The 21,461-nt window shown below is 43.2% G+C and overlaps 1 protein-coding gene across 1 annotated transcript; it reads right to left on the bottom strand.

Annotated features, from left to right (window-relative positions):
* Positions 1 to 36: 36 nt before the first annotated feature.
* Positions 37 to 21,240, bottom strand: polr2b (polymerase (RNA) II (DNA directed) polypeptide B). Its single transcript, XM_034689911.1, has 25 exons — positions 21,109 to 21,240; positions 19,908 to 19,983; positions 19,038 to 19,188; positions 18,754 to 18,866; positions 18,443 to 18,662; positions 17,536 to 17,694; positions 17,257 to 17,421; positions 16,935 to 17,131; positions 15,977 to 16,096; positions 11,874 to 12,060; positions 11,567 to 11,710; positions 11,309 to 11,448; positions 10,946 to 11,057; positions 10,669 to 10,823; positions 9,579 to 9,777; positions 9,277 to 9,445; positions 9,031 to 9,127; positions 6,324 to 6,418; positions 5,977 to 6,227; positions 4,837 to 4,926; positions 2,863 to 2,970; positions 2,522 to 2,635; positions 2,280 to 2,440; positions 1,177 to 1,372; positions 37 to 247 (listed from the first exon to the last, which is right to left on the bottom strand). The coding sequence occupies exons 1-25, from the start codon at positions 21,125 to 21,127 to the stop codon at positions 158 to 160; spliced, it is 3,528 nt and encodes a 1,175-aa protein (XP_034545802.1). The 5' UTR covers positions 21,128 to 21,240; the 3' UTR covers positions 37 to 157.
* Positions 21,241 to 21,461: the final 221 nt, after the last annotated feature.

Genomic DNA, 21,461 nt, shown 5'->3' with positions numbered 1-21,461 from the left:
AGAAAGAAGGAAAGAAAGAAACATTGGACCAAAAGGCAGACGAAGTAAATCAGATTTATTCCACTTTTACAAAAAACTAAACATTAAAACTAAAAACATGAAACTTCTGGGTGGTGTTGAAGTCAGCCTGCAGAGAGGCTTCTGATTGGCTGAGACACTATGATGTCATCATACGTGGAGCAATGCTCATGGACATCAACTCCTGGAAGAGGAGCTTACAGGCGTACGGCATCCGGACGAGAGATATCTGAGAGAGGTGGAGAGAGAGAGAGAGAGAGAGAGAGAGAGAGAGAGAGAGAGAGAGAGAGAGAGAGAGAGAGAGAGAGAGAGAGAGAGAGAGAGAGAGAAGGTTTAGTTATGTGGAGTTGTGTTGACAGTAGTTACCTGTAGGTGTTTTTCGACCAGAGGAACTTTACCCCTGAACTACGTGCATTTCAACTGGTGGACCCAGGGTCTAAATTTAGTTCAGGGGTAGATAATCTCCCCCCTAGTTTTTATTTGTTCTATCTTTTTTGTATGTGTGTGTACTTTTCAAAAGAAGAAGCTGTGATTCTCTTGATTTAGCAGCTTGTAACAGTAGTCTTCTCTCAGCCCACCGTGAATGCGTCTCTCCTCCCGGTGTTCCGGTTTTAAAAGTGACCCTGTAAACTGGAGACCTTCAGCTGAACGTGTCAGTGTTTGTGGAGTTTACACAGCTGTTGAAACACAGAGGGAGTTCCTGGAAATGCAAACTAGTTTAGTTTTTATTAAGATTTCAAAATATCCTCATCAGATATTTAATGATGGTCTAAAGACGTTTATGAGGGATGCATCCGGCTGAGAGTCTCCAGTTAACAGGGTCGCTGTTTAAACCAAAACACCGGCCCATCTCTGCGATCACGGCTTTTTGAGTTCAAAAGGATTGGTGTCATCTGTGATGAATGGCATTCCTCTTTGTGTTACTGCCCTCTACTGGTCTGAAGGTGTAGTGCAGTTACTTCTTTTTCCTTCATACATCACTGGCCGGATTTGCACAATCTACCCGGGACTTCAGCCCATGGTCAAAACGCAGACAACAATGGGGGACCAGGAACCTTTTAGTTCAGGGTAAAGTAGTTCTGGGGGCTGAAAGACCCCGGGACTCTTGGTCCAAATGCACCTTGTGTGTTGTGTTAATAACTCGTTGACAGTAGTTACCTGTGTCTTGTTGCGGCAGCCCCGACACTCGTAGGTGTGTGTGCGAGTGTTGGCGATGGCCATCAGTCCACACAGGTTACACACGTGTACCTGATACGGGTCAGACGCCTCGAACAGACGCTCTCTCAGGAACTGAGCCGCTCCGTGAGCAATCTGACAATCACGCTCCATCTCTCCGAATCGCAGACCTCCATCACTGACACACAGACGGGTAACAGGTGAGTCAGACAGATCACAGGTGAGTCAGACAGGTCACAGGTGAGTCAGACAGATCACAGTAGGTCTCAGGTGAGTCAGACAGATCACAGTAGGTCTCAGGTGAGTCAGACAGATCACAGTAGGTCTCAGGTGAGTCAGACAGATCACAGTAGGTCTCAGGTGAGTCAGACAGATCACAGTAGGTCTCAGGTGAGTCAGACAGATCACAGTAGGTCTCAGGTGAGTCAGACAGGTCACAGTAGGTCACAGGTGGGTCAGACAGGTCACAGTAGGTCTCAGGTGAGTCAGACAGATCACAGTAGGTCTCAGGTGAGTCAGACAGGTCACAGTAGGTCTCAGGTGAGTCAGACAGATCACAGTAGGTCTCAGGTGAGTCAGACAGATCACAGTAGGTCTCAGGTGAGTCAGACAGGTCACAGTAGGTCACAGGTGGGTCAGACAGGTCACAGTAGGTCTCAGGTGAGTCAGACAGGTCACAGTAGGTCACAGGTGAGTCAGACAGGTCACAGTAGGTCTCAGGTGAGTCAGACAGATCACAGTAGGTCTCAGGTGAGTCAGACAGATCACAGTAGGTCTCAGGTGAGTCAGACAGATCACAGTAGGTCTCAGGTGAGTCAGACAGATCACAGTAGGTCTCAGGTGAGTCAGACAGATCACAGTAGGTCTCAGGTGAGTCAGACAGGTCACAGTAGGTCTCAGGTGAGTCAGACAGGTCACAGTAGGTCTCAGGTGAGTCAGACAGGTCACAGTAGGTCTCAGGTGAGTCAGACAGGTCACAGTAGGTCTCAGGTGAGTCAGACAGATCACAGTAGGTCTCAGGTGAGTCAGACAGATCACAGTAGGTCTCAGGTGAGGTAGGTTATTCAGACAGGTGCCTGGCTTACCGTGATCGTCCCTCCATAGGCTGTCTGTTGAGGATCTGGACGGGGCCCCGGGCCCTCGAGTGGATCTTATCGTCCACCATGTGCTTCAGTCGCTGATAATATGTGGGCCCGATGAAGATCTGAGACGTCAGCTTCCTCCCCGTGAACCCGTTATACAACACCTGATCAAGAACCAATAATCAGTTAAACACCTGATCAATAACACACTAGTGACAGAAGATAAAGGAGAAGAAGATAGTGACCTCATTTCCTCTCAGGTGGTATCCGTACTCTGACAGAAGGTTCGACACCTTTTGCACGTTAACAGCGTCGTTGAACGGCGTGGCGTCGCCGATCTCACCTTTGTTTGCAGAAACCTGAAACAAACAAACAAACAATTATCTTTTAACAACAAACCTGCGAGTCAACAGGAAGGGTGTTAAAACCCCTGAATAGAAAGTCTCAGACCGAGACGAGGTTTGAACTCTCAGCTGATGAACACGTGTCACATCAAAATGATAACCTCTCAGTCGTTCTGATTATTACAGCCTCATATTTGATTCTGCCTCTTCATTGATAGACAGTGTATAAAACAGGAAGTCACCTTGCCCTGCAGACACTCGATCAAATGGCCGACTGTCATTCTGGACGGGATGGCGTGAGGGTTGATGATGATGTCAGGTGTGATTCCCTCACAGGTGAAGGGCATGTCCTGCAACAAGAACACAGTTACTGACTGTTTCTGATGTCTGATCAAACTTACTGACTGTTTCTGATGTCTGATCAAACTTACCGACTGTTTCTGATGTCTGATCAAACTTACCGACTGTTTCTGATGTCTGATCAAACTTACTGACTGTTTCTGATGTCTGATCAAACTTGCTGACTGTTTCTGATGACTGATCAAACTTACTGACTGTTTCTTATGTCTGATCAAACTTACCGACTGTTTCTGATGTCTGATCAAACTTACTGACTGTTTCTGATGTCTGATCAAAATGACTGTTTCTGATGGCTGAGCAAACTTACCGACTGTTTCTGATGTCTGATCAAACTTACTGACTGTTTCTGATGTCTGATCAAACTTACTGACTGTTTCTGATGTCTGATCAAACTTACCGACTGTTTCTGATGTCTGATCAAACTTACTGACTGTTTCTGATGTCTGATCAAACTTACTGACTGTTTCTGATGTCTGATCAAACTTTCCGACTGTTTCTGATGTCTGATCAAAATGACTGTTTCTGATGTCTGATCAAACTTACCGACTGTTCTGATGGCTGATCAAACTTACCGACTGTTTCTGATGTCTGATCAAACTGACTTTTTCTGATGTCTGATCAAACTTACTGACTGTTTCTGATGTCTGATCACTTACTGTTTCTGATGTCTGATCAAACTTACTGACTGTTTCTGATGTCTGAACAAACTTACTGACTGTTTCTGATGTCTGATCAAACTTACTGTTTCTGATGTCTGATCAAACTTACTGACTGTTTCTGATGTCTGATCAAACTTACAGACTGTTTCTGATGTCTGATCAAACTTACTGACTGTTTCTGATGACTGATCAAACTTACTCACTGTTTCTGATGTCTGATCAAACTGACTGTTTCTGATGTCTGATCAAACTTACTGACTGTTTCTGATGTCTGACCAAACTTACCGACTGTTTCTGATGTCTGATCAAACTTACTGACTGTTTCTGATGTCTGACCAAACTTACCGACTGTTTCTGATGTCTGATCAAACTTACTGACTGTTTCTGATGACTGATCAAACTAACTATCTGATGTCACACCAAACTTACTGACTGTTTCTGATGTCTGATCAAACTGACTGTTTCTTATGTCTAATCAAACTTACTGACTGTTTCTGATGTCTGATCAAACTAACTGTATCTGATGTCACACCAAACTTACTGACTGTTTCTGATGTTTGTCATTGTTTACCAAGTGTACCTCCGTGTTTCTCTTTATTTTCATGGTGTTGTTTACCTTGTTAACACCCTGTTTACATTGTTTACATGGTGTTGTTTACTTTCTTTACATCCTGTTGTTTACCTTGTTTACACCCTCTTGTTTACTTTGTTTACCTCCTGTTGTTTACATGTTGTTTACTTTGTTTACACCCTCTTGTTTACTTTGTTTACCTCCTGTTGTTTACATGGTGTTGTTTACCTTGTTTACACCCTCTTGTTTACTTTGTTTACCTCCTGTTGTTTACTTTGTTTACCTCCTGTTGTTTACATGGTGTTGTTTACCTTGTTTACACCCTCTTGTTTACTTTGTTTACCTCCTGTTGTTTACTTTGTTTACACCCTGTTGTTTACTTTGTTTACCTCCTGTTGTTTACACCCTGTTGTTTACCTTGTTTACACCCTCTTGTTTACTTTGTTTACCTCCTGTTGTTTACATATTGTTGTTTAGTTTGTTTACACCCTCTCGTTTACTTTGTTTACCTCCTGTTGTTTACATGTTGTTTACTTTGTTTACACCCTGTTGTTTACCTTGTTTACACCCTTTCGTTTACTTTGTTTACCTCCTGTTGTTTACATGGTGTTGTTTACTTTGTTTACCTCCTGTCTGTACTGTATTCCGCAGGTTCCTTTCTGTCCGTGTCGGCTGGCGAACTTGTCTCCGATCTGTGGAATCCTGACGGAGCGAACCTGAGAGCAAACAGGAAGTTCATATAACACACGTCTTCCTCTCTGAGATGACTCAGGTGTGTCAGGTGTGTCAGGTGTTTCAGGTGTTTCAGGTGTTTCAGGCGTTCCATGGTGTTTCAGGTGTGTCAGGTGTGTCAGGTGATTCAGGTGTGTCAGGTGTGTCAGGTGTTTCAGGCGTGTCAGGTGTTTCAGGTGTTTCAGGTGTGTCAGGTGTTTCAGGTGTGTCAGGTGGGTCAGGTGTTTCAGGTGTTTCAGGTGTTTCAGGTGTTTCAGGCGTGTCAGGCGTTTCAGGTGTTTCAGGTGTTTCAGGTGTGTCAGGTGTGTCAGGTGTGTCAGGTGATTCAGGTGTGTCAGGTGTTTCAGGTGTTTCAGGCGTGTCAGGTGTTTCAGGCGTTCCATGGTGTTTCAGGTGTGTCAGGTGTGTCAGGTGATTCAGGTGTTTCAGGTGTTTCAGGCGTTCCATGGTGTTTCAGGTGTGTCAGGTGTGTCAGGTGATTCAGGTGTGTCAGGTGTGTCAGGTGTTTCAGGCGTGTCAGGTGTTTCAGGTGTTTCAGGTGTGTCAGGTGTTTCAGGTGTGTCAGGTGGGTCAGGTGTTTCAGGTGTTTCAGGTGTTTCAGGTGTTTCAGGCGTGTCAGGCGTTTCAGGTGTTTCAGGTGTTTCAGGTGTGTCAGGTGTGTCAGGTGTGTCAGGTGATTCAGGTGTGTCAGGTGTTTCAGGTGTTTCAGGCGTGTCAGGTGTTTCAGGTGTTTCAGGTGTTTCAGGCGTGTCAGGTGTTTCAGGCGTGTCAGGTGTTTCAGGTGTTTCAGGTGTTTCAGGCGTGTCAGGTGTGTCAGGTGGGTCAGGTGTTTCAGGTGTGTCAGGTGTTTCAGGTGTGTCAGGTGGGTCAGGTGTTTCAGGTGTTTCAGGTGTTTCAGGTGTGTCAGGTGTTTCAGGTGTTTCAGGTGGGTCAGGTGTGTCAGGTGTTTCAGGTGGGTCAGGTGTTTCAGGTGTGTCAGGTGTTTCAGGTGTGTCACATGTAGACACAGTCTCGTGATCGTGGCATCATCTCACCCTGATTTTGCAGAACTTGTACCCCTCCTGGTTCAGCGTCACCATCACCTGGTCCACGATACCGGTCTCGCTGGTTCTCAGGAAGGTGCTGCAGTCTCTCTTGGTGTAGCGGCGGTTGGTGCTGTCCAACTCGTCGTCGTTCTCTGGAAGCGTCACCGTCTTCCCGATGATCACGTCCTCGCCGGAGACTCGAACGCCGGGCGCTATGAGCCCGTCGTCATCCAGCTTGTCGTAGATAGCGTGTCTCATACCTGGGACACATTTTCATTTTCATTTGTGAACTACTGAAACTGGTTCCTCATAATCCACGTAAGGTACACCTTTCAGTTTGAATGACCGGCTCTCACCTTGACAGGTTTCACGTGTCGGCTTCTCAAAGATCTCCTCCTGATCAAATCCTTTCTTTGACTCCTGCTCTTTGTACGAGCGATAGAACACAGACCTGCAGAACACACACAGAACTGATCAAACACAGACAGGTAACATCGCTACCTACTGGGTCACATGACACACCAACTATCAGGTGAGGCAGTTTTTTTAAAGCTTTTTCCCCAATAACACCTCAGGGGCGAGTAAATACACTAAATTACAGTAGTTCTTAGAAAACATTCTTCATGTGACCACTGTGACTGTATTTTCATTCTCTTGATTCACAGAAAAATGCCATGAAAGGACTGTATTGCACATTTACGATGATCCTTGAATGCACCTGCAGTGACAGATGCACTGGACAGTCAGTTCACGGCACTCTGAAATGCATCTGCATCTTTGATGACGAGGAGTTGATCCAAACTTTCTAAATGTGTCTGATGTTTCACCAAACTGGATTAAATCAAGCTGTAGACGGTAACCACGGCAACAACGTCAAACATCAAATATTAAACAGACGTCCCCCGGTTGTGTCTTTGTCACTAACGCACACCGGGGGGTAAAAATCCTCAATGAAGATGAGACAGATGCATGGAGGTGAGGAGAGCTGGTTCATAAAGCACACCTGCTGCAGGTAGAGACCAAGCTAACACTGACTAAAAATTTCACTTTCATGTTTTTTCATGTCGGTTGCAAAATTTTCTATTTTTCATGTTTTTTCATGTCAGTGGCAAAACTTTCACTTTTTCATGTTTTTTGAGGTCAGGGGCAAAATTTTCACTTTTCCATGATTTTTCATGTTATGGTCAAAATTTTCACTTATTCATGTTTTTTCATGTTATGGTCAAAATTTTCACTTTTTCATGTTTTTTTCATGTCAGGGGCAAAATTTTCACTTTTCATGTTTTTTCATGTCAGAGGCAAAATTTTCACTTTTTCATGTTTTTCATGTTATTGTCAAAAGTTTCACTTTTTCATGTTTTTTCATGTTATTGTCAAAATTTTCACTTTTTCATATTTTTTCATGTCAGGGGCAAAATTTTCACTTTTTTTCATGTTACGGTCAAAATTTTCACTTTTTCATGTTTTGTCATGTTATTGTCAAAATTTTCACTTTTTCACATTTTGTCATGTTATTGTCAAAATTTTCACTTTTTCATGTTTTTCATGTTTTTGTCAAAAGTTTCACTTTTTCATGTTTTTTCATGTTATTGTCAAAATTTTCACTTTTTCATATTTTTTCAGGTCAGAGGCAAAATTTTCACTTTTTCATGTTTTTTCATGTCAGAGGCAAAATTTTCACTTTTTCATGTTTTTTCATATTATTGTCAAAATTTTCACTTTTTCATGTTTTTTCATGTTAAGGGCAAAATTTTCACTTTTTCACATTTTGTCATGTTATTGTCAAAATTTTCACTTTTTCACATTTTTTCATGTCCGGGGCAAAATTTTCACTTTTTCATGTTTTTTCATGTTATGGTCAAAATTTTCACTTTTTCATGTTTTTTCATGTTATGGTCAAAATTTTCACTTTTTCACATTTTTTCATGTCAGGGTCAAAATTTTCACTTTTTCATGTTTTTTCATGTCAGGGTCAAAATTTTCACTTTTTTCAGCTTTTTACAGTGATGGCAGCAACAACGTCAAACATCAAATATTAAACAGACGTCCCCGGTTTTGTCTTTGTCACTAACGCACACCGGGGGGTAAAAATCCTCAATGAAGATGAGACAGATGCATGGAGGTGAGGAGAGCTGGTTCATAAAGCACACCTGCTGCAGGTAGAGACCAAGCTAACACTGACTAAAAATTTCACTTTCATGTTTTTTCATGTCAGGGGCAAAATTTTCACTTTTTCATGTTTTTTCATGTTATTGTCAAAATTTTCACTTTTTCATGTTTTGTCATGTTATTGTCAAAATTTTGACTTTTTCACATTTTGTCATGTTATTGTCAAAATTTTCACTTTTTCATGTTTTTCATGTTATTGTCAAAAGTTTCACTTTTTCATGTTTTTTCATGTTATTGTCAAAATTTTCACTTTTTCATATTTTTTCATGTCAGGGGCAAAATTTTCACTTTTTCATGTTTTTCATGTCAGGGGCAAAATTTTCACTTTTTCATGTTTTTTCATGTTATTGTCAAAATTTTCACTTTTTCATGTTTTGTCATGTTATTGTCAAAATTTTCACTTTTTCATGTTTTTTCATGTCAGGGGCAAAATTTTCACTTTTTCATGTTTTTTCATGTTATTGTCAAAATTTTCACTTTGTCACATTTTGTCATGTTATTGTCAAAGTTTCACTTTTTCACATTTTTTCATGTCAGGGGCAAAATTTTCACTTTTTTGAGCTTTTTACAGTGATGGCAGCAACAACGTCAAACCTCAAATATTAAACAGACGTCCCCCGGTTGTGTCTTTGTCACTAACGCACACCGGGGGGTAAAAATCCTCAATGAAGATGAGACAGATGCATGGAGGTGAGGAGAGCTGGTTCATAAAGCACACCTGCTGCAGGTAGAGACCAAGCTAACACTGAGCCCCTCAGATAATAACTCTAGTATCTATAAATAACAACGTTGTCATGGTCACTTGGTCTTCTTCTTCTGTACACCTTCTTGTTTGCTGCTGTAACTCCATGAATTTCCCCGTTGTGGGACGAATAAAGGAGCATCTTATCTTACCTGAAGAACCCTCGGTCGACGGCTGATCTGTTCATGATCACCGAGTCCTCCTGGTTGTAGCCGGTGTACGAGGCAATCGCTACGATGGAGTTAATACCTGAAAAACAAAAGGTCCGTTAAGAGGTGAGGCTGCCTTACAGACAACGAGCAGGGTCAACTAAACCCTGAAACACACCGGACAACAGGTGAGCTACAGTTTATAGCCGTTACATGTCAGAGCAATCAGTGTGTCCAGGTGTGAGTTACCTGCTGGCAGCTCTCTGAAGCGCAGGTACTCCATGGATCGCGTGGTGACGAGCGGTTTTTGAGGGTAGTACAACACGTGAGCCAGCGTGTCCATTCGAACATGGAAGTTTGTGATGTAGACGCCCATGGCCTGTTTCCCCATAGCGGACTGATACGTGTTCCTGGGAGACTGACATACAACAGGTGTGTACAGGTGTGAACAGGTGTGTGTACAGGTGTGTGTACAGGAGTGTGTGGATGTAGAATGGTACAGAAAGGTCTTTATGTGTGTGTTGCCGTCAGACGTCTCTGTGTGTTCGTACCTGGTTGTGGTCAGGGAAGGGGATGATGGACGCACACACTCCCAGGATCATTGACGGGTGGATCTCGCAGTGAGTGTAGGTGGAGCAGTAGGCCACGCCCTTTTCCTGCAGGTCATCAGGTGTCATGGCCAGCATCACCGTCTCCTCCTCCAGAGTGTCGATGTACTCGACCACGCCGCTCGCCACCAGGTCCTGCCAGCTGAAGACAAAGGACGATTTTACTGGAGACACGTTCGCAACTAAGCCCCGCCCTTTCCCTCCGGCCATTAGGCCCCTCCCCTTCCTGTTACTCAGGAATACGTGTTAGAATGGAAGCTTGCTATTCTCCATCTCACCTGTACCTGTTCAACATCTAGGACACACCTGAGGTTGTTTTTACTTTGTGTAACCGGTGCCTGTACCTCACCTGTCCCCTCGCCTCACCTGTAGCTGTTATCACTGTCTCCCCTGTCCCCTTGCCTCACCTGTACCTCACCTGTCCCCTTGCCTCACCTGTACCTCACCTGTCCCCTTGCCTCACCTGTATTTGTTATCACTGTCTCACCTGTCCCCTGGTCTCACCTGTCCCCTTGCCTCACCTGTAGCTGTTATCACTGTCTCACCTGTCCCCTGGTCTCATCTGTCCCCTTGCCTCACCTGTAGCTGTTATCACTGTCTCCCCTGTCCCCTTGCCTCACCTGTACCTCACCTGTCCCCTTGCCTCACCTGTAGCTGTTATCACTGTCTCACCTGTCCCCTTGCTCACCTGTACCTCACCTGTCCCCTCGCCTCACCTGTAGTTGTTATCACTGTCTCACCTGTCCCTCACCTGTAGCTGTTATCACTGTCTCACCTGTCCCCTTGCTCACCTGTCCCTCACCTGTCCCCTTGCTCACCTGTACCTCACCTGTCCCCTTGCTCACCTGTACCTCACCTGTCCCCTGGCCTCACCTGTAGCTGTTATCACTGTCTCACCTGTCCCCTTGCTCACCTGTACCTCACCTGTCCCCTGGCCTCACCTGTACCTGTTATCACTGTCTCACCTGTCCCTCACCTGTCCCCTGGCCTCACCTGTAGCTGTTATCACTGTCTCACCTGTCCCCTTGCTCACCTGTAGTTGTTGTACTCGCGCTCCTTCAGCTGGTCGATGTGGCGTCTTTTCAGCAGCAGTTTTTGTTTTTCGACGATCAGCAGCGGTCGACAGATTCGTCCTGCGTCCGTGTAGATCCGGATCTCTCGCTCTCTGATGTCTCTGATCATCGACACCTGAAACCAACAGGACACCTGAGCTCAGGCACTTCTCAGGTACACAAAATAAATCTTTGGACAGGAACATTTTTGATGCATCTAGGAGCTCTGCAGGACCCCTGAAAAAGCTGTGTGTATACCTCAGACACGATGATGTCCATCTGTCTGCGGAGTTTCCTCAGAGTGTTCATCAGCTGTTCCGGGTCTTTGTGGATCCCGACCCAGCAGCCGTTCACAAAGATCTTAGTCGCACTAAAACATTAAAAAGGAAATATAATTTAAACTAAATAGAGTTAAACAGAGTCCGATTCAGTTTCAGACAGATGATGTTGGTCTGTTTAACTCTACGTTTCAGTCCAAAATGAGGCTCTGCTGCCCCCTGCTGGTCACTTTCAATCATTAAGACAGAGAAACCACTACAATGATTTAATACTAATCTACGTCTCCTCCTGCTTTAATACCGGATCAATAAAGTAAGATCTTATAATGAATCAGACACGTACTCTGCAATGGCTGCAGGTGAGATCTCCTCCAGGTTCTCCATGCTCCACTCCTCCAGAAACTCCAGGATGGGAGATGGCTGGGAACCCACGGAGATGTAGGCCATGAGAGCGAGATTCTTCACCAGACCCACAGCATGACCCTGAAACACAGCAGAGCTACGTCAATAATCAATAATCAGTGACTGATAAGAATCATTCAGCAGACTGTGAGGCTCTCTGAGGGTCAGCAGCTCAACAAAAGTTGTTTCCATTTTGTACCTCAGGGGTCTCGGCCGGACACACCATCCCCCACAGCGTGTTGTGTAGCTGTCGGGGTTTGGCCAGTTTTCCGTCCCTGCCGATGGGAGAGTTGACTCGACGGAGGTGAGACAGGGTGGAGGCAAAGGTGAGACGGTTCAACACCTGAAAGCAGAGGAGTCGGAGAGTTTTCAAGCTGTCAGTAGATATACAAATATTCAAGTGTTAATGTGACGTAAACATAAATCAGCTCTCTAACGTTCTCCAGTTCAGTGACGCGTCAGTTTGATGAGGCTCAGACCGTCTCACCTCTATGCAGGAGTCTTACCTGGGACACTCCGGCTCTGGCCTGGTGAGCCTTCTTGACATCCCCCCAGTTCCCTGTGGCGAGCGAGTACTTGAGTCCGTCAGAGATGATGCGTGTTTTGATGGCGAGCTCTAAGTTGAAGTCTTTCCCTCGATCGATGAACTTCTGAGCGTAAATCCTGATCTCCTTCAGCAGGTTCTTAAACATGCTGTGAACACAGAGTTCATGTTTATATGAAGCTGCATTAATGTGTTCATAGAGACAGGTTCTTTAACATGCTGTGAACACAGAGCTCATGTTTATATGAAGCTGCTTTAATGTGTTCATAGAGACAGGTTCTTAAACATGCTGTGAACACAGAGTTCATGTTTATATGAAGCTGCATTAATGTGTTCATAGAGACAGGTTCTTTAACATGCTGTGAACACAGAGCTCATGTTTATATGAAGCTGCTTTAATGTGTTCATAGAGACAGGTTCTTTAACATGCTGTGAACACAGAGCTCATGTTTATATGAAGCTGCTTTAATGTGTTCATAGAGACAGGTTCTTAAACATGCTGTGAACACAGAGTTCATGTTTATATGAAGCTGCTTTAATGTGTTCATAGAGACAGGTTCTTAAAACATGCTGTGAACACAGAGTTCATGTTTATATGAAGCTGCTTTAATGTGTTCATAGAGACAGGTTCTTAAACATGCTGTGAACACAGAGTTCATGTTTATATGAAGCTGCTTTAATGTGTTCATAGAGACAGGTTCTTTAAACATGCTGTGAACACAGAGTTCATGTTTATATGAAGCTGCTTTAATGTGTTCATAGAGACAGGTTCTTAAAACATGCTGTGAACACAGAGTTCATGTTTATATGAAGCTGCTTTAATGTGTTCATAGAGACAGGTTCTTAAAACATGCTGTGAACACAGAGTTCATGTTTATATGAAGCTGCTTTAATGTGTTCATAGAGACAGGTTCTTAAACATGCTGTGAACACAGAGTTCATGTTTATATGAAGCTGCATTAATGTGTTCATAGAGACAGGTTCTTTAACATGCTGTCAACACAGAGTTCATGTTTATATGAAGCTGCTTTAATGTGTTCATAGAGACAGGTTCTTTAACATGCTGTCAACACAGAGTTCATGTTTATATGAAGCTGCTTTAATGTGTTCATAGAGACAGGTTCTTAAAACATGCTGTGAACACAGAGTTCATGTTTATATGAAGCTGCTTTAATGTGTTCATAGAGACAGGTTCTTTAACATGCTGTGAACACAGAGTTCATGTTTATATGAAGCTGCTTTAATGTGTTCATAGAGACAGGTTCTTTAAACATGCTGTGAACACAGAGTTCATGTTTATATGAAGCTGCTTTAATGTGTTCATAGAGACAGGTTCTTAAAACATGCTGTGAACACAGAGTTCATGTTTATATGAAGCTGCTTTAATGTGTTCATAGAGACAGGTTCTTAAACATGCTGTGAACACAGAGCTCATGTTTATATGAAGCTGCTTTAATGTGTTCATAGAGACAGGTTCTTTAACATGCTGTGAACACAGAGTTCATGTTTATATGAAGCTGCTTTAATGTGTTCATAGAGACAGGTTCTTTAACATGCTGTGAACACAGAGCTCATGTTTATATGAAGCTGCTTTAATGTGTTCATAGAGACGGGTTCTTTAACATGCTGTGAACACAGAGCTCATGTTTATATGAAGCTGCTTTAATGTGTTCATAGAGACAGGTTCTTTAACATGCTGTGAACACAGAGTTCATGTTTATATGAAGCTGCTTTAATGTGTTCATAGAGACAGGTTCTTTAACATGCTGTGAACACAGAGTTCATGTTTATATGAAGCTGCTTTAATGTGTTCATAGAGACAGGTTCTTTAACATGCTGTGAACACAGAGTTCATGTTTATATGAAGCTGCTTTAATGTGTTCATAGAGACAGGTTCTTAAACATGCTGTGAACACAGAGTTCATGTTTATATGAAGCTGCTTTAATGTGTTCATAGAGACAGGTTCTTAAAACATGCTGTGAACACCGAGTTCATGTTTATATGAAGCTGCTTTAACGTGTTCATAGAGACAGGTTCTTAAAACATGCTGTGAACACAGAGTTCATGTTTATATGAAGCTGCTTTAATGTGTTCATAGAGACAGGTTCTTTAACATGCTGTGAACACAGAGCTCATGTTTATGTGAAGCTGCTTTAATGTGTTCATAGAGACAGGTTCTTTAACATGCTGTGAACACAGAGTTCATGTTTATATGAAGCTGCTTTAATGTGTTCATAGAGACAGGTTCTTTAACATGCTGTGAACACAGAGCTCATGTTTATATGAAGCTGCTTTAATGTGTTCATAGAGACAGGTTCTTAAACATGCTGTGAACACAGAGTTCATGTTTATATGAAGCTGCTTTAATGTGTTCATAGAGACAGGTTCTTAAAACATGCTGTGAACACCGAGTTCATGTTTATATGAAGCTGCTTTAACGTGTTCATAGAGACAGGTTCTTAAAACATGCTGTGAACACAGAGTTCATGTTTATATGAAGCTGCTTTAATGTGTTCATAGAGACAGGTTCTTTAACATGCTGTGAACACAGAGCTCATGTTTATATGAAGCTGCTTTAATGTGTTCATAGAGACAGGTTCTTTAACATGCTGTGAACACAGAGCTCATGTTTATATGAAGCTGCTTTAATGTGTTCATAGAGACAGGTTCTTTAACATGCTGTGAACACAGAGCTCATGTTTATATGAAGCTGCTTTAATGTGTTCATAGAGACAGGTTCTTTAACATGCTGTGAACACAGAGTTCATGTTTATATGAAGCTGCTTTAATGTGTTCATAGAGACGGGTTCTTTAACATGCTGTGAACACAGAGCTCATGTTTATATGAAGCTGCTTTAATGTGTTCATAGAGACAGGTTCTTTAACATGCTGTGAACACAGAGCTCATGTTTATATGAAGCTGCTTTAATGTGTTCATAGAGACAGGTTCTTAAACATGCTGTGAACACAGAGTTCATGTTTATATGAAGCTGCTTTAATGTGTTCATAGAGACAGGTTCTTAAAACATGCTGTGAACACCGAGTTCATGTTTATATGAAGCTGCTTTAACGTGTTCATAGAGACAGGTTCTTAAACATGCTGTGAACACAGAGTTCATGTTTATATGAAGCTGCTTTAATGTGTTCATAGAGACAGGTTCTTTAACATGCTGTGAACACAGAGCTCATGTTTATGTGAAGCTGCTTTAATGTGTTCATAGAGACAGGTTCTTTAACATGCTGTGAACACAGAGTTCATGTTTATATGAAGCTGCTTTAATGTGTTCATAGAGACAGGTTCTTTAACATGCTGTGAACACAGAGTTCATGTTTATATGAAGCTGCTTTAATGTGTTCATAGAGACAGGTTCTTTAACATGCTGTGAACACAGAGGTCATGTTTATATGAAGCTGCTTTAATGTGTTCATAGAGACAGGTTCTTAAACATGCTGTGAACACAGAGTTCATGTTTATATGAAGCTGCTTTAATGTGTTCATAGAGACAGGTTCTTTAACATGCTGTGAACACAGAGTTCATGTTTATATGAAGCTGCTTTAATGTGTTCATAGAGACAGGTTCTTAAACATGCTGTGAACACAGAGCTCATGTTTATATGAAGCTGCTTTAATGTGTTCATAGAGACAGGTTCTTAAACATGCTGTGAACACAGAGCTCATGTTTATATGAAGCTGCTTTAATGTGTTCATAGAGACGGGTTCTTTAACATGCTGTGAACACAGAGTTCATGTTTATATGAAGCTGCTTTAATGTGTTCATAGAGACAGGTTCTTTAACATGCTGTGAACACAGAGTTCATGTTTATATGAAGCTGCTTTAATGTGTTCATAGAGACAGGTTCTTTAACATGCTGTGAACACAGAGCTCATGTTTATATGAAGCTGCTTTAATGTGTTCATAGAGACAGGTTCTTTAACATGCTGTGAACACAGAGCTCATGTTTATATGAAGTGTGATCATATGAAAATAATTGCGAGTACTGATGGTTAAAGGTGTGTGATGCCGGAGGTCAGAGGTCATGACAGTGAGTGAAAGAAGACCCACCCCCTGAACAGGAAGGCCAATAACGGCCCAGCAAGGTCCAGCCTCTTGTTGCCATAGTGATCTCTGTCGTCAAGCTCCCGTCTGCCGAGAGCGGCCAGCAGCAACCTGTGCACCATGTACCTGTACACACACACACACACACACACACACACACAGTTCTTACATGTTAATTGTTATGCATCAATGAGGCAGGAGAAACAGGCAGCAGGTTTACAAGACATAGCGACGTTTAGCTCCTAAACTCAGACTGAGGTTGTTATTGTCGTCGTTATTGTTGTTATGGTCGCTGTCGTCATTGTTGTTATCGTTATTGTTAGTGTCGTTAATGTCATTGTTGTCATCGTCGTTATTCCTGCTGTTTTTGTTGTCCACATTGTTGTCGTCATTGTTGTTGTTGTCGACGTTATTTGTCATTGTTGTCCTCGTTTTTGATGTTGTTGTTGTAGTTGTCATTAAAGTCTTCATCGTCGTTGTTATTGTTATTGTCGTCATTGTTGCATTGTTATTGTCGTTGTTGCCTTTGTCAGCGTTATTATTGTTGTCATTGTTGTCATTGTTGTTGTCGTTGTTGTCGTTATTGTTGTCAACATTTTTGTTGTCATTGTCCTTTTTTTGTTGTTGTACTTGTTGTTATTGTCGTTGTTATTGTTGTTGTTGTTGTTGTTGTCATTGTTGCGTTGTTGTTACTGTCATTGTTGCCAGCATTATCATTATTGTCATTGTTGTTGTCCTTGTTGTCATTGTCGGCCACAAACCCCTCAGAGACTCTCTGATATGACTCAGGGATGTGACTGACAGCAGAGACCCCTCACATCCTCATATTGATCATTAAATGTAAGGTGCTGTGAAACGATGACCTTTGAACCTGCATGAAGAACGTGTCCTGAATGACGACATTGTGCTTCTATTGTTAGCTCTCGTGCTGGTACTGTTACAGGTGTGTGTCAGGTACACTCACCCTAAGAAGTAGGCCTTCTTGGTCTCACAGAAGTCGCTGACCCCCACGTGGGGCAGCATCTCTTTCTGCAGGACTTCTTTGGCGTATTTGATTCGTCGCTCTTTCGTCACGCCGGGTTTGGCTCCTCTCGAGCCGATGAAGTTCAACGCCACGTTCTGCTCCTGGATCACGAACGCCTCGTCCAGAGACGGCTTCACCTGGAGACGGGGACATCAATGATGACCTCACAGGGCAGTGAGCGGGGCTACCACACACACACATATACACACACACACACACACACACACACACACACACAGTCTGACCAATAATCAATAATCACCATCTCCATCATCTCGGGGTCGTCGAAGTCGTAGATGATGTGTTCCAGGATGTCTCTGTCCGACACGAAGCCCAGCGCCCTGAACACGATGATGATCGGGACTTCCTGTCTGATGTACGGCAGCGTGGACACGATCCTCTGACCGATCGCACTCTTCTTCACTCCCTGAGGACACAAACAAAACCTTATCAATGAGGCTATGGATCACTCCTAATCATCAATGAGGTAAGTAAGTGTAAGTGTGTGTGTGTGTGTGTGTTACTATCCAGGTGGACTCACCTGTCCTCCTCTGGCCATCATGCTGACCCAGATGGTGCTGGTTGGGCGGGACGAGTTCTCCAAACAGGACCTGCACTCTCCTGTGTAGGCGTACTTTGAGTCCTTCTTGGCAAACACGTAAACAGTGTTGGTGGCCATCTTCTCCTGAGCGATCAGAACCTGAGGACAGCAGGTAACCAGCAGGTAACTATCTTAACTAGTCTCACCTGGACAAACACCCACAGCCCAGCTTTTACACCACATGTTCCAGGGGGGGACAGGGGAGACAGGAGGGACAGGGGGAACAGGAAGGCAGGAGGGATAGGGGGGACAGGAGGGACAGGGGGGCAGGAGGGACAGGGGAGACAGGAGGGACATTGGGGGGCAGGAGGGACAGGGGAGACAGGAGGGACATGGGGGGTAGGGGGGACAGGGGAGACAGGAGGGACATGGGGGGCAGAAGGGACATTGGGGGGCAGGAGGGACAGGGGAGACAGGAGGGACATTGGGGGGCAGGAGGGACAGGGGAGACAGGAGGGACATGGGGGGCAGAAGGGACAAAGGAGACAGGGGGGGACAGGAGGGGCAAGAGGGACAGGGGGTCAAGAGGGACAGGGGAGACAGGAGGGACAGGGGGAACAGGAAGGCAGGAGGGATAGGGGGGACAGGGGGGGGGGGCATGGGGGCAGAAGGGACAAAGGAGACAGGGGGGACAGGGGCGACAGGAGGGACAGGGGGACGGGGGGCAAGTGGGACAGGGCTCAAGAGGGACAGGAGGAACAAGAGGGAGAGGGGAGACAGGAGGGACGGGGGACAGGGGCAGCATGAGGGACAGGAGGGATAGGAGGCACGGGGGGGGGGACAAGAGAGTAAGGAGGGACAGGAGGGACAGGACACAGTGATGTCACACAGTGATGTCACAGTGTACCTTCTCAGAGCCGTTGATGATGAAGTAACCTCCGGGGTCGAGGGGACACTCATTGAGCTCACACAGGTCTCTGTCGGTCAGCCCGCTCAGCAGACAGTAGGTGGAGCGAAGCATGATGGGGATTTTACCGATGAAGGTCTTCTGGTGTTGCGTCTGCAGCTGGTCCTCGCCCTCCTTTATGATCGTCTTCGTGATGTCAACATACAGGGGGGCCGAGTACCTGGGGACAGGACACCACAGGTGAGACGAGGTATGGGAGAAGCCGGGTCAGACGACAGGCCGGGCGGGAGGAAGAAGCAGGTGAGACTTACGTTAGGTTTCGCAGTCTGGCCTCGTTGGGCATCATGGGGGACGGGGCTCCGTCTCTCTCCCAGTGGGTGGGCTTGGACAGGTAGATCTGCTCGAACTTCAGCAGGTAGCGCGGCTGAAACACAGAGGTCACGATGTCAGAGGAGCTCTCATCATCTCAAGCTAGAAATCTCCAGCACAGACCCTAAATAACCCCCCCATTCAGGACTAGGTGTTGGTCCAGATCCAGTCCCAGGACCTTTATCAGATCTGGTCCTAGTCAGGATCTGTCCAATTGGTTCCTCACCGGTTCTTCCACCTCCCCCGTGGTGTGCTGGGCTTCAGCCTGCAGGTCGATGGGCGGAGCGTCCTCCACGATCCTCTGGACGGACATCTGAATGAACTCATCGAACGAGTCCAGCTGCTGACGCACCAGACCTTTCTCGTCAAAGTAAGAGCTGAAACAGGAAGCAGAGAGGCTTTTCAAAATAAGAGCTGAAACAGGAAGCAGAGAGGCTTTTCAAAATAAGAGCTGAAACGGGAAGCAGAGAGACTCGTCAAAGTAAGAGCTGAAACAGGAAGCAGAGAGGCTTTTCAAAAGAAGAGCTGAAACAGGAAGCAGAGAGGGTCGTCAAAATAAGAACTGAAACAGGAAGCAGAGAGACTTTTCAAAATAAGAGCTGAAACAGGAAGCAGAGAGACTCGTCAAAGTAAGAGCTGAAACAGGACGCAGAGAGACTCGTCAAAATAAGAGCTGAAACAGGAAGCAGAGAGACTCGTCAAAGTAAGAGCTGAAACAGGAAGCAGAGAGACTCGTCAAAATAAGAGCTGAAACAGGAAGCAGAGAGGCTCGTCAAAATAAGAGCTGAAACAGGAAGCAGAGAGACTCGTCAAAATAAGAGCTGAAACAGGAAGCAGAGAGGCTCGTCAAAATAAGAGCTGAAACAGGAAGCAGAGAGACTCGTCAAAGTAAGAGCTGAAACAGGAAGCAGAGAGACTCGTCAAAATAAGAGCTGAAACAGGAAGCAGAGAGGCTCGTCAAAATAAGAGCTGAAACAGGAAGCAGAGAGGCTCGTCAAAATAAGAGCTGAAACAGGAAGAAGACAGGCTCGTCAAAATAAGAGCTGAAACAGGAAGCAATTAAAGCAAGTCTTGAAAGTAAACCAGGTGAGCTTACCTGATGACAATCCAGCAGGCCTCCTGCCACAGATCTGGAGTGATCTCATCCTCGTCCTCATCGTATTGATTTTCGGCTGTGACAAGTGAGCATTACATCACTGATCAATAACAAATAAACATGATGTCATCACTGATCAATAACAAACGAACATGATGTCATCACTGACATAAAGATAAATTTTACATTTAAAATATATCTTGAATATCTTTACCTAAAGTTTATTATCTTTAAGTTGAATCTTTCTTTAAAGTTGAATCTTTCTTTAAAGTTGAATATCTTTATTTAAAGTTTAATATCTTTTTTTAAAGTTCAATATATTTAAAGTTTAATATCTTTGTTAAAAGTTTAAATCTTTATTCAAAGTTTAATATCTTTTTTCAATGTTTAATATCTTTAAGTTGAATCTTTATTTAAAGTTTTATATTTCTAAGCTTATTCTTTATTCAAAGTTTAATATTTTTATGTAAAGTTGAATATGTTTATCTAAAGTTGAATATCTTTATTTAAAGTTTAACATCTTTACCTCAAGTATAATATAATCAAAGTTTAATATCTTTAAGTTTAATATCTTTGTTTAAAGTTGATTTTTTTTAAGTTTAATATCTTTAAAGTTTAATATTTTTAAGTTAAATCTATATTTAAAGTTTAATATCTTTCAAAGTTGAATATCTTTATTTAAAGTTGATTTTTTAAAAGTTGAATATCTTTATATAAAGTTTAATGTCTTTAAGTGTAATATCTATATTTAAAGTTTAATATCATTATTTAAAGTTAAATATCTTTAAGTTGAATATCTTTATTTAAAGTTGATTTTTTTAAGTTGAATCTTTATTTAAAGTTTTTCTCTCTAAAGCTGTTTTTTAAGGGATTAGCATGTTAGCTGCCTGATAGCAGAAAGCCTCGCAGAGGTATTGTGAGCTCCTTTAATTTGTCTGTTCAGTGGAGGTTTGTGTTTGTTATTATTATGTTTATGTTTGTTGCCTGTTTGTTGCTGAAGCTGAAACATTAAAGTGATGAAACGTGTTTTGAAGATGAAGTTTCCAGAGAAGAGAGATGGTATCCTCCTACAGAAGCTTTCTTTAGCTAGCAGCTAGCCTCAGGTCTCAGATGAAGAGAAGTTTAGTTCTCAGTGTTTTTAATGAACTCTTATTAACCTGAGAGATAATACCGTCTCTTTAAAGGCAGGAACTCTTCTTACCTTCGTCCTGATCGTACATGATGCTGCTGGAAATCTACAAATCCAACAAAGAGTGAAAACAATCACAACGTTGGAGAGCTGCGCGCCCCGGAAGCGTTTCTTCTTCTTCTGTTTCAATGACGGTAGAAGAACGAGTTACCGCCACCCGCTGGTGAGGAGGTCAGGTAAAACCAGAAATATAATATATAGACTTTTAATTATAAAATAAAATAAAGACAATACCTAAAAAAATATAAAATAAATGGAAATAAATAAAATAAAAGAAATAGTAGTAGTTGTAAAAATGAATTATATCTCACAATCAAATTCTCCTTATCAAGTTAAACTATACATTTATCTTTCTGGGACTCTCT

The sequence above is a fragment of the Notolabrus celidotus genome, chromosome 8, assembly GCF_009762535.1.
Source record: "Notolabrus celidotus isolate fNotCel1 chromosome 8, fNotCel1.pri, whole genome shotgun sequence".
Taxonomy (NCBI): domain Eukaryota; kingdom Metazoa; phylum Chordata; class Actinopteri; order Labriformes; family Labridae; genus Notolabrus; species Notolabrus celidotus.
This window is presented reverse-complemented; position numbering and strand designations above follow the sequence as displayed.

Coding starts and splice junctions, on each gene's coding strand:
- polr2b (XM_034689911.1), bottom strand. Junction 17,422..17,535: donor TGATGGCCAGAGGAGGACAG/GTGAGTCCACCT, acceptor TTGTGTCCTCAG/GGAGTGAAGAAGAGTGCGAT. Junction 1,373..2,279: donor CCTATGGAGGGACGATCACG/GTAAGCCAGGCA, acceptor TCTGTGTGTCAG/TGATGGAGGTCTGCGATTCG.